Source organism: Leptopilina boulardi, unplaced genomic scaffold, assembly GCF_019393585.1.
Source record: "Leptopilina boulardi isolate dan_hultmark-lab unplaced genomic scaffold, ZJU_Lbou_2.1 LbouV2_342, whole genome shotgun sequence".
Lineage (NCBI taxonomy): Eukaryota > Metazoa > Arthropoda > Insecta > Hymenoptera > Figitidae > Leptopilina > Leptopilina boulardi.
This window is the reverse complement of record NW_026137910.1, coordinates 1,519,172-1,535,309: the sequence shown is the minus strand read 5'-3', so window position 1 is coordinate 1,535,309 and position 16,138 is coordinate 1,519,172. Positions and strand designations below refer to the sequence as shown.

The following is a 16,138-nucleotide window of genomic DNA, read 5'->3' as shown; positions in this document are numbered from 1 at the left end:
TTGTATTTTTTGTATATAAATTTATTAAACTTAACAATAAATTTTATTAAGAAAACATTACAATAGTTTACACAAGTGTCTCAAGTGTTTTGAATCAATACCAGACGTCATATCGTTTATATTGCGACATAATCTAATAATCACCAAACCTTTCGGGATATTCCACAAACTGGACACGGTTACAATTGGTTTCCGTTTTGAGGTGTTCTTTGCAACTAATTAATTTGAATTCCTTGTCCATACAAATTCGAACTTCTTCTAAAAATTGATCTTTGTCCTAGAAAAAAAAAAATATTTTTAATAATTATTAATAATGATCGTATATATATATAATATTTAAGAATATTATGTAGAATTCAAGATTCTATTCATAAAATTTGATAATAAATTTGAAAAATATTTTTAATTTATATAAAAATTTTAAATAAACATCTTTTTTGAGTGAAAAAATATTTTTACCTTGCCACCTCTGATGCAAGTGACTTGTGGCAAAACTCCCAATTTTTCATCTAAAGCATTTAAAATTTTTGAAATTGGATATCTTCTACCTGGTATAATATTTGATCTCTCAAGAATATACTGAATATCATATATTTTATTTAATTTTAATCCCATGTAAAAATATTTTTCTATTGTATTCATGCTGTTTAAACGAATTGAACATGTTCCATGTTTATCCCATTCATGCTTCCAAAAATCATACCCCATCTTATCTAAAGCACTTCTCCATTTTATTTCTAATTTATCTCTTATATTATCCAATTCATGTAAATTAAATTCTAAATCTGGCCTACAATTTGAAGGTTGTATTTTTCCATGTCGATTTGGCCAAACACCATGTATGGTCCAGTAATCTTGTTGTGGAACATTGCATTTATTTGTTGGTATTTGCAATTTAATGCACGTACTTTTTAGCCATTGTTGACTAAATACTATAAATTCAAAATCATTTACAAACCTACAAAAAAAAGTTAAGTATTTTTTTTAATTTTAGATTTTTTATCAGTATTCTTTTATTTGACATCACCAAAGTAAGTATAGTATGTCAAAAAATGTGTAAATTTCAGGAATTTTTTTCTCAAACACATTGAAGTAAATCAATCCGAGATTTAGTGGATTTTTTCTTATATATTTAAACCTTTGAAATATAATACAGGCACACAAAAAAAAAGTGGTGTGGCCGAGAAACTACAGTAGTACATTTCCATGTATTTTTTCCCGCTGAATTCGAATTTGAAGCCAGAAATGTCAAATTGGCTCAAACTTTTGAGATAAACTCAAAAAATTAGTTAAAATCAAAAAAACGAAATTTTTTTGGCCAACACACTACACTAGTGTATTTACATGTATTTATTCCCGCTGAATCCGAATTCAAAGCCAGAAATGTCAAATTGGCTCAAAATTTTGAGATAAACTCAAAAAGCTGCTCAAAAAAAAGTGATTTATAATCAAAAAGTTTTTTGAGTTTATCTCAAAATTTTGAACCAATTTGACATTTCTGGCTTTGAATTCGGATTCAGCGGGAATAAATACATGTAAATACACTAGTGTAGTGTGTTGGCCAAAAAAATTTCGTTTTTTTGATTTTAACTAATTTTTTGAGTTTATCTCAAAAGTTTGAGCCAATTTGACATTTTTGGCTTTGAATTCGGATTCAGCGGGAAAAAATACATGGTAATACACTAGTGTAGTGTGTTGGCCAAAAAAAATTTCATTTTTTTGATTTTAACTAATTTTTTGAGTTTATATCAAAAGTTTGAGCCAATTTGACATTTCTGACTTCGAATTCGGATTCAGCGGGAGTCGTTTTTTGAGTATAATTCAAAAACAAGAGCCAATCTGACTATTCCGAATTCGAATTCGGATTCAGCGGCGAAAAATACATGGGAATATACTACTGTAGTGTATCGGCCAAACCACTTTTTTTTGTGTGCCTGTGTAATTTTTTCATTAAAAAAAAATTTGTGCACAATCCAGGCTCCACAATTCTAATGTAAAAAAAAATTCTTTACTTCAATCGTATACTATTGCCTTCTGTATGAATTAATTTTTTTTTTAAAGTTGAATTTAACATTTTTTTTTTTTTTTTTTTTAAGAAAAAGTGAGATTTTTTTTGGCGAAAATTTAATTTTTTTTAACATGCTAAATATTACTACAGCTACACAGGTAAGGAAAATCTTTTTGGTATTGTTAAAATATTAGAAAAAATAATATTGTAATTAAAAATTACTCTACAAAAATAATTCGAGAAATCTGAAATTTCGGCCAGGATTATATTTTAAGTAACTTGAAGTTTGTCGCTTACTTAATTCGTTGCCCAACTCAAAATGAATTGCAACAATGGCCGAAATATTTCAGCGGGAGTTTTAAAATCAATCAATCGCAATTTTCTAGATAATTTTTGATTGGTGGATTTTAAAACTCCCGCTAAAAAGGTTTTGGTTATGTGAAATTTCCATTAAATGGACATTCGATGTTTTAAAAATTCAGTTAATTTTAAGTAGAATTCAGTTAACTTCAAGTCTTTTAATTAAAACCTTTTTAAATAAAAAATTTTGAAAATTAATATCTCCAAAACGTAGCAAAACACCTTCGTAAGATTTTAAAAGAGGGTAAAGAATATTATAAAAAATCTTTGTGCAAAACCTCAATTTTTTCGGAGCACCGACAAAAAAGTTATGAGTAAATAAAAATCTTGAGAATATTTAAATAAAATTTTTTTTAAAATCGTATATCATCCAAAAATAATAAATTTTTGCAATAATTCTTTCGTTCCTCTGTGCAGAATAAAGTGATTTATGTTTTTGGTGAGTTCCAACATCTAATTTTTAGTAGTTTTTAAATAATAGTGTTTTTAAAAAAATTGAAAAATTTAAGGTTACAAAATCACATTGTGAACCTCATACTTTTGATATTTAATATTTTTAAAGGGAATAAAATTTTTACCATAATATTATGGTTAATGTACTCAGGGAATCATCGAGTTTCACATATATTAAAACTAGATTTTTTTAAAATTTCGTCGCAACCACTATTAGACGAAAGTCAGTGGTCTAACCCAATATATTATTTTCCTAAATTTAAGAATAAATTATAATTTTTAGTGTTCACAAAAATTCTATTTTTACAATATATAGTAATTCTACAGTTTTAGCAAAGTAAAAAACTTACGTAATTGAACTTTGTACAAATAATCCGAGGAAAATACAAAATATCCAAAAAATGTGCATTTTGTAAAAGCAAAAATCTTCAGTTGATTAAATTTGAAACTTCTAGTGATAATAATATGATTATTAATTTAAACGAAACAATGTAAACGATGAAAATACATGAATCAAATATGTGTATAGAAAAAACTTATTGAGAAATTCTTATCGATATATACGTGTATATATTATATAAAAATTATTTATCATAATGGAATTTTATTTATCTTTCATTTCTATTGGAATTTAGAATTTTACAAAAAAAAAATAATTTTAATTCTTACATACAAGATTTTGTTATTAATTAAATGAAATTTAAAGATTCAATTTATATTTTTAAAGTATAATTTACTTTACACTAGACAAATAATAAAAACTTTCTAATCGAACAAAAGACGATAAGTGTGTTATTTCTTTTATGTGACAAAAGTTATATACCTACGCAAATGCTGTTATCAATTATTTGATGATGTTACACAATTATGTTTGATACATTGTATAAGTCCCTGGATGTTAACTATTAGCTTAATAATTTACATTGTTGAAGTTGAAAATGAAATTAGAAAGTCGCATATATGAAAAATGTGTTACATATCTTTAAAATATAATTAAAAATTCTATCGCAATATGTGCGCTAAATAATATATTTTAGTATATCGGAAAATATTAAATAAATAAATTATTTTAATATAATTAATTGAATATATTAATTTCCTAATACAATAATAATAATAATAATAATAATAATATTAATAATAATAATAATAATAATAATAATAATAATAATAATAATATTAATAAATATATATAAATCAAATTATATGTAGGGTGAATCTAAGATTTTACAAAAGATTAGTAAATCTTATTGGAGTCAAATAAACTGTATTTTATCAAACGATAATAATAATAATAATAATATAACAAATAAAATTTATTCAGTCCAGATAATTTATTTATATAAGGAAATATCAATTAACTATTGCCAATTTCGATTGAAGTTTTTTTTAATCATACTTGTTCTTTGTTCTTATATATATTTGAAAACGTAAAAGAAATATATAACTTTATCGATCACCTAATAAAAATAATTGATAAAAGTGATTGTAAATATAATAAATAAATTTATATCTATCTCAAAAAATGTTTTTGTTCTCAATTTTTCCTTAATTGTGTCATAATGACGAAAATCAATTTGATTGCACTAAGGAAATAAACCCGTATTTTTTTTTTCATCACGTAAATTACATATTAAACAGACTTCAAATATTTTTTATAAAGTACAATATATGTTGGCAAAAAAAAAAAAAATAAATGAAATGATATTTAAAATGAGAAAGTAAAACAAATTTTTTATCATTTTCATAATAAACATTGGTAAGTGCATAAAATAATAATAATTATAATTTATTTATTATTTAAAATTATAAACAATTTTTTATAAGAATAAAAAATTTTAAGTTTTTAAACATTAAATTTTTCTAATATTTATACTTTTTTTTATTTATAGGATATATAATATTATATATTTAATATGTATAAATTTGCAATATATATTTTCAAAATAACACTATTTTTATTTTTTAAAGTGCACCTTTCAAGTTTTTCAAAAAATGGACACTCACTTTTTTTGGAAATTGTATATTTTCCTAGGTATTCTCGTACAACTCTCAATTGCGTAAGTTATAATCAGGAAAAACCACATTCTTTGAATAAATTTTTAATATTGTAATATAATCAGATTTATTCATTAAAATATATATAAGTTACCTTTGTTTTAATGCAAACAAAATTTGTGATATTTTGGAATTTCTTTCCTGCTGTATATAAATAGTTAAAAATTAATTTTTAAAATAATTTTTATTAAATAATTATTTTTTTCTGATTTCAATCACAAATTTTATTTAATTACTTGCAAATTTTTCGAAAAAAATTTAACAAAATTAAAAAAAATTGGAAATTTTTTTATTGAGGCAAAATATCTCAAGTGATCCAAAATATTAAAAGTGTGAACAGTGGATTCTTGAAAAGTAGTAGATATTATACAATAAAATAAAAGAATTTTTTGATCTATATACCAATATAGGTAAAAAAAACATTTTTCATTTTAAAGAAAAAGTGTTAAATATTTTGAATTTTTTTTTGAAAAAATTTTCAAACAGCAACAAAGCAAGAAAAAAATCTTTCGAAAACATATATAGGTCAAAATTTGTTTATAACCTTATTGTATAATAGCTACGACTTTTAAAAAATCCACTGTTCACTTACTAAAAAACAATTTAACCCCCTTCCCTCACTATATAGTTTTTAATAAAACCTAACAATACTTCGTTGTTGAAATTCTAAACTCATATTGGACTAAACAATGTGCAAGTTTCATCTCTACTTGAGAAAATTTTTTTTCAGTTGAATCACTTGATGAATTTTGCCCCTTATATGGGACATTTCATATCAGATTTTCATACATTTTTTTTTTAATATTTCTAAAAAATTTATGAAAAATATAGCGAATTATTTTTCTAGAATTGTTTACATCGAATTTTCGAAAAGTTCACACAAACCCTTCACACAAAAAAACTTTTACTCTCTAAATCTTAATTAGTAAAAATGTTTACTAATTTAAATTAGTGACTCACTTTTTGCTTCTAAATTAGTTAAATTTTACTAATTGTTAGTAAAATTTTACTAATTCAGAAGCAAAAAGTGAGTCACTAATTCAAATTAGTAAACATTTTTACTAATTCAGATTTAGAGAGTACACAGAAAATTAAAAGGCATTAAAATAAGCTGCAACGCTTCTTATTTTAATCCAATTTTGCTTATTTTAATACCAAAATTGATTAAAATAAGCAAAATTGGATTAAAATAAGAAGCGTTGCAGCTTATTTTAATGCCTTTTAATTTTCTGTGTAAAATTGAAACCTCAAAACCTCAAAAAACATGTCAGATTTTATGTCATATACAAATTTTTTTAAAATTGGTTGGGGTTTGGGGGGTCGTTGATTACGAATATGAAGTCAAATTTTCAAAATTCAAAATGGCGGATTCAATATGGCGGACGAATTTTTAAATTTTCACGTAACTTGGTATCTAGGGGTTTTTTGGGTCGCTGATTACAAATCTGAAGTGAGATTTTAAAGATTCAAACAGACAAACCCAATATGGCAGAAATTTTTTCAAAAATTTTTACAATCTGACTTCAGATTTGTAATTGGCGACCCCAAAAACCAATAGATACCAAGTTACGTGAAAATTAAAAAAAAATTTTTAATTCGTCCGTTATATTGGATCCGCCATTTTGAATTTTGAAAATTTCACTTCATATTCGTAAAAATTATTGTATTCTATCCCATTAACGACCGCCAGGACGAAAAATTTACCTTCACTTAGGAGCTGTTATTTTATATGAAAAAATAATTTAAAAACTTCAGGATAGCCCATTTTTAACGTAAAAATTATCGCTCTTTTCGATTCTGAAGTCCAAATTTAATTATAATTAAATCCTTAATATTTATAACAATTTTTTTGCAAAAAAACATGATTTTCTGCAAAAAAATTTTTATTCAAACAATATTTTGACAAAAATAAAAATAGTTGCGAATTTCAAAATTTAAGATGGCGGACGATAAAACGGCGATTTTCCACTAAAAAAGATTTAAAAAATACTATTTTGCAAAAAATAATATATTGATGAATTATTTTTTTTTCTGCACCATATACTTATGTTTTTTGGGTCACTAAACACGAATACGGTATAAGTTTTCAAAAATTCAAAATGGCGGATCCAATATGGCGGACAATTTTTTCAAAAACTCAATGGATTTATCTGAAATTTGTTACTCGGGGGTTTTTGGGGTCACCGGTTACAAATCTGAAGTTACTTTTCAATAATTCAACATGGCGGATCCGAAATAGCCTACAAATTTTAAACCCTGCAGAAAATCCTTTAAAGTACGCGTCTCTTTAGAAATTTTTATAAAAAATGTTAAACAATTTGATTATTTCAGTACTCCTTTGACGGTAGAAATGGTGAAATTTTATGGTCACACAGTAATAAAATAGTAGATCAGTAATAAAAAATGTGTTCGATTTCAATATAAAGTGAAGTAATTCGAAATCAACGACCCCAAAAACTCAATAAGTATTGATTTTCAAGCAAATTCGGTGAATTTTAAAATTTGTAGGCTATTTCGGATCCGCCATGTTGAATTATTGAAAAGTAACTTCAGATTCGTAACCGGCGACCCCAAAAACCCCCGAGTAACAAATTTCAGATAAATCCATTGAGTTTTTGAAAAAATTGTCCGCCATATTGGATCCGCCATTTTGAATTTTTGAAAACTTATACCGTATTCGTGTTTAGTGACCCAAAAAACATAAGTATATGGTGCAGTAATAAAAATAATTCATCAATATATTATTTTTTGCAAAATAGTATTTTTTAAATCTTTTTTAGTGGAAAATCGCCGTTTTGTCGTCCGCCATCTTAAATTTTGAAATTCGCAACTATATAGTTTTGTAGCTGGGTATTCGAGGACGCGATATTTTGGGTTCCGGAGCAAATTAACTGTCGTTTTCCATGTCAAAATATTTTTTGAATAAAAATTTTTTTGCAGAAAATCATGTTTTTTTGCAATAAAATTGTTATAAGTATTAAGGATTTAATTATAATTAAATTTGGACTTCAGAATCGAAAAGAGCGATAATTTTTACGTTAAAAATGGGCTATCCTGAATTTTTTAAATTATTTTTTCATATAAAATAACAGCTGCTAAGTGAAGGTAAATTTTTCGTCCTGGCGGTCGTTAATGGGCTATCTGTAGAAATAAATTGCATTGTTTATATTCTTAAACACATTTAAAAATTTTATAGAATATCGTCTTTTCCGTAGTTTAAAAAAATTAATTTTTATTTTTCACTTGAAAAACTTGTAAAATATTTGATTAAAAAGAGAAAAAAAAACCGAATATTTTTTTAGAGCTCTAAGTGACTTCGATTTATTAGTATTCGCCCAACAATGGCCAAAATCAACCTGCATCAAATCTAGAAAACCACCAAGTCAATGTATTTTACCACGAAATGATGATTGGACAATTCATGGAATTTGGCCAACTAAATCGGGTCAAAGAGGTCCAGAGAGTTGTCGAGCAGATTTACCATTTAGAGCTCAAGAAGTGCAATCAATAAGAAGTCGATTATTAATACAATGGCTAAATGTTTTGAATAATAATCCAGTTAGATTTTGGAAGCACGAATGGGAAAAGCATGGCACGTGCTCTGTTGATTTAGCAGATTTAAATACACAATTAAAATATTTCAGTAAAGCTCTAGAATGGAATAATAGATATAAAATAGGAAGTATCCTTGGAATTGATCGTATAACACCTGGTAAAAATTATGCCATAAAAGATATTTTAACAGCTCTCAATCAAGGTTTAAGAGAATCATCTCAAGTTACTTGTATCAAAGATGCTGTAAGTATATATAATAAAGCGAGATGTGCGTTTGAATAATGAAAAAAAAAATATATTTAAGATTGCAAAATTTTTTCAGTCAATCGAATTTTATAATTGATTTCACTATTTCACATCGGAGCGTATAAATTTCCTAATTAAAATTTGATAGAATTTCTTTTTATACGAATTTTTACATACCAAAATTTTTAGCAATCTAATTTTTGATTGGCAGAATTTTTATTTTATATATAGTCATTTAATTTACATGACTTTTTATTTGAGGAAATTTTAATTTAACAGAATTCTCATTCAATCGAATTTTATGTGATCAGGGTGTCTAACAAATTACGATTTACGAAAAATTAGAGCAGAAATTAAAATGGCCGCGTTTTTGTCCTATTTTTAGAGAAAAACGGAGGCATTTTAATTTCTGCCTTACACAGAAAAAACCTTGTCTCATTTTTGATGCAAATCAAAATGAGCCAATGCTAAACGACATAGACAGTGGCGCCACCAACCTGGTTCATTTTTGTTGCACATCAAAATGAGCCGCCTACACGCATCATTCTGAGTTCAGTTTTTTTCTGTATAGTTTTATGCAAAAATAGAGCAAAAACGGCGCCATTTTAATTTCTCCTCTGATTTTACGAAAAAATAGAGCATATATAAACAGCGCCATTTTAATTTATGCTCTATTTCTCCGTAAAAATAGAGCAGAAATTAAAATGGTGGCGTTTTTGTTCTAATTTTTATAATTTATTTCAAAATTCCAGAAATTTTATGAAATTTCATGACTTTTTCGTCCAAAAAAGTAATTCCATGACTTTTTTTAATTTTTGTACGAATTTTTAATTGCTAAAATTTTTAAGTCGTAGAATTTTCATTTGTCCGAAATTACAAATGGCCGAACAAACAATCGACAGAAAGATTTCGGTGGAATTTTTAAAATTGACCAATTAGAAATTATTAAGAAAATCGTGATTGGTCAGTTTTAAAAATTCCGCCGAAATCTTTCTGTCGATTGTTTGTTCGGACATTTGTAATTTCGGACAAATGAAAATTCTGTCAATTAAAAATTTTTACAAATTAAAACTTGGTGAATTGGAATTTCTGTCTTTTAAAAATTCGAATCACATAAAATTCGATTGAATGAAAATTCTATTAAATTAAAATTCGCCTAACTAAAAATTTTTTTAAATAAAAAATCATATGAAGAAAATTACTGTAAAATAAAATTCTGCCAAACAAAAATTCGGTAACTTAAAATTTTTTTATGTAAAAAAAATATGTAAAATAAATAAAAATTCTAATTAATGGTTATAATGGGATAATCATGCGCCCAATTTTAAAAAAAGAAAAAACAATTTAATTTACTATATATATATAACATTTTTAGGCAAATAAACAATACTTGCATGAAGTAAGGATTTGTATAGACAAGAATTTGAAATTAATCAGTTGCAGAGGGCATTTGGCCTTTGAGACAAATTGCGATTCAAGAACAAATGTTGAATATCCCAGCCGATGAAATATAAAACGATATGGTCAAATTATTCATTATAAATATATATAAAAAGTAAAAAATTTTTAATTCAATATTTTATATGTACATACACATAATATTTTTTATTTTGTTGTTCAAAAAATTTGTTATTTGTTGTAATTGAGTCGCCGGAAAGTAAAACAACATATAAACTTCTGACTCCCATTGAATTAACATGGTCCTTAGAATTTTATGTGTGGTTTTACTTTCCGGCGACTCAATTGTAATATGTTGTATTTTTTAAATTAAAAAATTATTATTATTATTTGTTATTTTTGTTATACATTCTTTGCCATGTTTAAAAGTATGTTTTCTAAAATTTATATATCTTTGTATCTAAACAATTTTTAACAGACAGTAATAAATTTTAGTTTTGACACCCTTTTAAGGTTATTTAAAATTTTCAATGTACTTTTTCTATACTTTTATATTATAATAATTGTTTGACCGTCAGTACTGGCGTCGTACTGAATTTGGTCCTATTTTCGAATCTAATTTGTTAATAATTATATTAATTTCCAGAAATTTTCTGAAAAATAAGTCAACTTTGTATTTATGAAACAATTTATATAAAAACAGCAAATGTAAATATTTTTAATTATTATAAGGGGTTAGACCACTGTGAAAGCCGAAAATCAGACCTATTTTTATGATTTTTATTCAAGAACAGAATAAAATGAATTAAAAAAATCATCAAATCATATAATCATATTAAGTATATTAAACTATTAAAAAATTATTTTCAAAAGGTAAGAAAATAAAAAACCAAATTTATTTCTTAATTTATAACTCAAAATTTATGGAAGTCCGTAGGGGATTTTGAAAAAATCGATTTTTGTAAAAATGGCACGTGTTTTAATCAAAATCTATAATGATTATATTATTGTTTCTTATTTCTACCTTTTTAGCAAAAAAAAATTTTCGATTTTTTAAAAATTTCACAGTGGTCTAAACCCTTAAAAAAATAATTATCAATAAAAAAATAAAATTAATTTCTGTTTTAAAATTATATTTTCTAAATAAATTAATATAAGCTTATGTGTAAGTGCGGATAAGTCACGTAAGCAGTTACCACAAGCGAAACAACAATTTATGTACATACAAATGTTTCTTTTTTTTTGCATAAACAAATGATTTGAATAAAAATACACTTTAAAAGTAAAAAAAATTTTCTCTTTATACGTTTTAATTATTTATCTTTAAAAACTTATTGCTTTTCCATCATGAAACTTTATTAAGGGTCTTTTATTAACATTATAAATTATCAAAACACAATTTTTTAAGTCGGAGGTAATTTTTTTTCAAAATAATGATTTTTAAACAAATTTAATGCAAAAAACGTGTTTTTTTCAGGAATAACGTTTTTTTTCAAAATTGCATCTTATTGAGAGTAATTTAAAGAAATTGATTATATATCTTTTTTTTTATTTTGATAATTTTTACTATTATAACTTCATTATGAAAAATGAGGGCTTTTTTCACACAAAAGCGAATAATAAATTGTATTAATTTTTCAAGAAAATTGAATTTATTTAATTAAAAAGAAATTAAATTACTTAATTTTAGCAATAGAAATTATTAATTTAAACAGTGAACTTCACCGTGACTAAATACCTAATAAATAAATATTATGAATTTAAAAAAAAATACTACTTTGCGACCCTTCCCCCTTTTTCTTTTAAGTTTTGTTACATTTTTTTTTCAATTATTAAACCGAATACAAATAACAACATTAAATTGATTACAAACTGATATCACAATCTAATGTATGTTCTTTAAGGAAAGTTTACAACAAAACTTTTTCCAAACATATAATTTTGAAGTAGTTTAGATAAAGTTAAATATCCATTTTCTACTTGTTACTTTATTGACTTTTATTTATTTATTTTTCAAAATTTTATTATTATAAATTATATGCATTTGTTTTTTTTTATCAATTAAATTCATTTGACATATAACCATAGTTATTGGCCAATTACAAAAAAATGGCAAATTTTTTTCGATTTTTCCTTTTCGTCATAATGACGAAAATAAAAATTTATTGTGAGGAAAAAAAAACCCGTATTTTTATGACGTAAATTAAATTTAAAACAGGCTTTTCATCTATACTTTTGTTTATAAAAATAGTTTTTGAAATAGTATTTAAAGACTTAGACAAAATGTTTTCATCACTTTTACAATCGACTTTGGTAAGTAACAAATTAGTTTTGTTTTTAATTAGGCATATAATTTAGAAATGCCACTGTTGGCACAGTACTTCGTAAAAATGTTTTAATAAAAAAAAAAAAATCATTTTACATTCGGTTGAAAATTTCTTTAATTTGATTATGTTTTACTATTTTATTTACGTAAAAAAAATATTTAAAATTTCCTTCTTTGATCCAAATTTAAAATTATTACACTTATTTTATTAAACAGAAATATTTCATGTCCAGGAAGTTAGACCAGTAAAGTTAAAATTTTCAAAAAACAAATATTGTGCTAAATTGTGCATATTTGTGTTAAAATTCATTTTTGGAAAAACTCAAAATTCCGGGCAATAAAATCAAAAACTTATTTTAGATGACTCAGTTTAAAATTATCAAAAAATATCTTTTTTTTTAATTTAAACTTTACAGGTCTAAAATTAAGTTTTTTGATGCTTTTGCCCGGAATTTTCAGTTTTTTAAAAATTGAATTTGTGGACAAAAGAGTACAAGTCGAGTACAATTAAGCACAAATTTGTTTCTTGAAAATTTTAACTTTACTGGGGTCTCACAGAAAATTAAAAGGCATTAAAATAAACTGCAACGCTTATTATTTTAATCGAATTTTGCTTAATTTAATCCATTTTGGAATTAAAATAAGCAAAATTGGATTAAAATAATAAGCGTTGCAGCTTATTTTAATGCCTTTTAATTTTCTGTGCTAACCTCCTGGACATGAAATATTACTTCATGAAAATTAGAAAGTTTGCAGTTTTTTACTTAAAGTGTAAATACTGAATATTTTATTATTCCATTAGAAATATTTAGATAAAATTGTTTAATATTTTACTAAAATGCGTTAAAAAAATTTATTAGAAGACAATAGAGCAAATGCTTAATTTTAATTTTTAAACTAACACTATGTAAATTGTTTAAATACAGGTCTTAAATTTTTTAAAAAATGAACTCCAATTTCTTTGGAAAATTATGTATCTTCCTGACTGCATTGTCGATTGCGTAAGTTTTATTATATAAGCAATTAAAAAATTATAAATATAAATTAATTAATCACTTAAAACATTGTAATAATTCATCTGCATAATTCCATTTAATAATAATTTATATTTATAAGTAGGGAATAACAAAATTTTCCATTTCGTACAAAATTATATATATTAGTAGAGAGAAAAAAAAGGGAAAAAATTAACATAATTGTAAAATGACAAAATATAAAAAATCACTAGGTAGCACTAATTGTCATTATTAAAAAAAAGAGTGATATAGAATGAAAATTTATAACAAGGGAAAAAAATAAAAATTTTAGAGCCGGTCAAAACAATTACGCAATATTAGTATTTAGCCAACAATGGCCAAGAACGACATGTTTACAAGCAGGAAGACAACCAAATGAATGTAATATACCCCATAATGATTGGACGATACATGGAATTTGGCCAAGTAAAAATGCACCTGAAAGAGGTCCTTTTGATTGTGATACAAGAAATAATCTTAACGCTCGAAATTTAAATGGCATAAGAGGTCAACTTAATACCAGATGGTTAAATGTTTTAAATAATAATCCAGTGGGATTTTGGAGCCACGAATGGCGTAGGCATGGAACATGCTCGTTAGATATACAAGCTTTAAATTCACAATTTAAATATTTTAATCAAGGATTACAATGGAACAACAATTATGTAATAGGAAATATTCTTAACACTGGTGGTATAAGACCCGGAGGCAATTATGCTCTACAAGATATTCAAGCAGCTCTTAGACGAGAATTGAATAATTTTACACCTCAAGTCTCTTGTTTTAAAAAGGTGAATCATTCCCTTTATTTCTTATAATATTTTTCAGCTGTACGAATAATGTTTAAAATTAATTTTTATTTTACCATTTTACGATTTCATTAGAAAGAACTTTCTTTTAGAATTTATATTTCACAGAATAACGACTTATTTTTATATCGCAGAATTTTTATTTAACCGAAATTTCATTAGTTCAAATTAACTTCCGTCAGAAACAATTTGACGTGCGACGAATTTTAAAATTAACCAATCGCAATAATTAGACAGAAAATGTTTATTGGTTAATTTTAAATTGTCGACAAAATGATTTTTCCCGAATGTTTATTCAAACAAATGAAAAATCTATTAAATAAAAATTCAATCAAATAGAAATTCTGTTAAATAAATTTTTGGTTATATAAGTAAAAAATTCTGCAATATAGAAAATTGTTTTATTTAAAATTTTGTCAAAAAATAATTCGAATAAATAAAAATTTTGCTAAAAGAAAATTCTATCCAATAAAATTCAATCAAATAAAACTACCAACAAATTAATTTTAGGCATTATGGGTCTCATATTTTTTCTATTTTTAAATAATTATAATAATAATAATAAATTTACTTTTCTGTTTATAGGATGGCAGACAATTTTTACATGAAGTAAGAATCTGCATGACCAGGACGTTTGCATTAGTTAATTGTGCAAATCATATAGCTGATACAAATTGCAATCGTCAATTAAATATTGAATATCCACGTTAATTTTATTGTGAAGAAGGGGTTTAAAATTTTGTTTTAACTTTTTCTGTCATTTAAAAGTACATTTAATGTTATTATTTTCACATTTTTTTTTTGTAAAAATAAACATTTGTTTCATCAAAAAGAAAATTTTGTATTTTAATATATCGCAGTGACATAATTTAATTTATCAAGAATGTCTTGACATTCGAGTTAATTTAGAATACATCATTTTTTTATTTTGACAATACTGGACAACTAATGACAGGTTTATTACGTCTTGTCGCCGTTAGATGGCAGAAGCAGGGAGCACAAAATCGCAGCTGTTATTATATTATTTTCCTACTTTACATTTTGTAATCGCATTCTTTTTTTATGAATTCGCACAATCTTTCGGATTTCGAAAATTTATAAGATAAGGATTCTTGGTACGTTGGCCGATTTTGTAAAAAGTGTCCGCGCTTCGAGAAAAAAATATTTTAAAATCAATGTCAAAACCTTTACACCACTGTCAATAAATTTTTCTTAATGAGTTAATATTTTAGGGAATTTTTATTTCTATATATGCGGCAACAATTGAACAAAATTGTTACTTGTCCCTTTTGTATAAAGTTATCACTTGTCTTTAAGTATTATAATTAATAGCAATGACTAAGTGAATTAGAATTGTCATTTGTCTTTTCAATAAAAATGTTATCACTAGGACATTCTGGTAAAGTATAAAAACTATAGTGAAAACTTGGTACTTCGAACTCCTACCGGAACCTAAAATTTTTTAACCCTTTGCGGCACACATTTTTCATTCCATTCAAAAATACAGATGATCACACATATAAGGGTTTTTGGGGTCGCTGATTACGAATCTGAAGTCAGTTTTTAAAAATTCAAAATGGCGGATCCAATATGGCGGACGACTTTTTGAAGATCTAATGCAATTCGCTTGAAACTTGTTACTCGGGGTTTTTCGAGATGATTTGGTAGCCTTGAAAAAGGCTGATTGTTATAGTTGCTGATTACAAATATCAAGTTTGTTTTACAAATCCAGGACGCTCGCTTTTGGTCAGCTTTTGTACTACAATTAGCACATATTGGATCCACATTATGAATTTTGAAAAACTAACATTGGATTCGTAATCAGCGACCCGAAAACCCCCGAGTAACAAATTTTAAGCAAATTTCGTGGATTTTTAAAATTTTCGGTCGCCATATTGGATCCGTTATT

At 25.0% G+C, this 16,138-nt stretch overlaps 3 protein-coding genes across 3 annotated transcripts; 2 read left to right on the top strand and 1 right to left on the bottom strand.

The window, feature by feature from the left end:
• LOC127285884 (ribonuclease Oy-like) lies at window positions 1-3,582 on the bottom strand. The gene is made up of 4 exons (XM_051312090.1): window positions 3,495-3,582; window positions 3,172-3,272; window positions 460-958; window positions 1-277 (listed from the first exon to the last, which is right to left on the bottom strand). The coding sequence occupies exons 2-4, from the start codon at window positions 3,228-3,230 to the stop codon at window positions 134-136; spliced, it is 702 nt and encodes a 233-aa protein (XP_051168047.1). The 5' UTR covers window positions 3,231-3,272; window positions 3,495-3,582; the 3' UTR covers window positions 1-133.
• Window positions 3,583-4,422: 840 nt separating this feature from the next.
• LOC127285894 (ribonuclease Oy-like) lies at window positions 4,423-10,341 on the top strand. Its single transcript, XM_051312100.1, has 4 exons — window positions 4,423-4,580; window positions 4,793-4,881; window positions 8,182-8,677; window positions 10,056-10,341. Exons 2-4 carry the CDS (start codon window positions 4,817-4,819, stop codon window positions 10,185-10,187), a joined length of 693 nt encoding a protein of 230 aa, XP_051168057.1. The 5' UTR covers window positions 4,423-4,580; window positions 4,793-4,816; the 3' UTR covers window positions 10,188-10,341.
• Window positions 10,342-12,188: 1,847 nt separating this feature from the next.
• LOC127285890 (ribonuclease Oy-like) lies at window positions 12,189-14,991 on the top strand. Its single transcript, XM_051312097.1, has 4 exons — window positions 12,189-12,391; window positions 13,331-13,405; window positions 13,713-14,211; window positions 14,815-14,991. Exons 2-4 carry the CDS (start codon window positions 13,350-13,352, stop codon window positions 14,938-14,940), a joined length of 681 nt encoding a protein of 226 aa, XP_051168054.1. The 5' UTR covers window positions 12,189-12,391; window positions 13,331-13,349; the 3' UTR covers window positions 14,941-14,991.
• The last annotated feature ends 1,147 nt before the right edge of the window (window positions 14,992-16,138 follow it).

Bases quoted from the DNA above. Each gene is read 5' to 3' on its own strand.
- LOC127285884 (XM_051312090.1), bottom strand. From the start codon at position 3,230: ATGCACATTTTTTGGATATTTTGTATTTTCCTCGGATTATTTGTACAA. The intron at 959-3,171 runs GTAAGTTTTTTA...TTTTTTTTGTAG, and splicing joins TTTGTACAAAGTTCAATTAC to GTTTGTAAATGATTTTGAAT. The intron at 278-459 runs GTAAAAATATTT...TTTTTTTTCTAG, and splicing joins CTTGCATCAGAGGTGGCAAG to GACAAAGATCAATTTTTAGA.
- LOC127285894 (XM_051312100.1), top strand. From the start codon at position 4,817: ATGGACACTCACTTTTTTTGGAAATTGTATATTTTCCTAGGTATTCTC. The intron at 4,882-8,181 runs GTAAGTTATAAT...ATATTTTTTTAG, and splicing joins CTCGTACAACTCTCAATTGC to AGCTCTAAGTGACTTCGATT. The intron at 8,678-10,055 runs GTAAGTATATAT...TAACATTTTTAG, and splicing joins TTACTTGTATCAAAGATGCT to GCAAATAAACAATACTTGCA.
- LOC127285890 (XM_051312097.1), top strand. From the start codon at position 13,350: ATGAACTCCAATTTCTTTGGAAAATTATGTATCTTCCTGACTGCATTG. The intron at 13,406-13,712 runs GTAAGTTTTATT...TAAAAATTTTAG, and splicing joins CTGACTGCATTGTCGATTGC to AGCCGGTCAAAACAATTACG. The intron at 14,212-14,814 runs GTGAATCATTCC...TTCTGTTTATAG, and splicing joins AAGTCTCTTGTTTTAAAAAG to GATGGCAGACAATTTTTACA.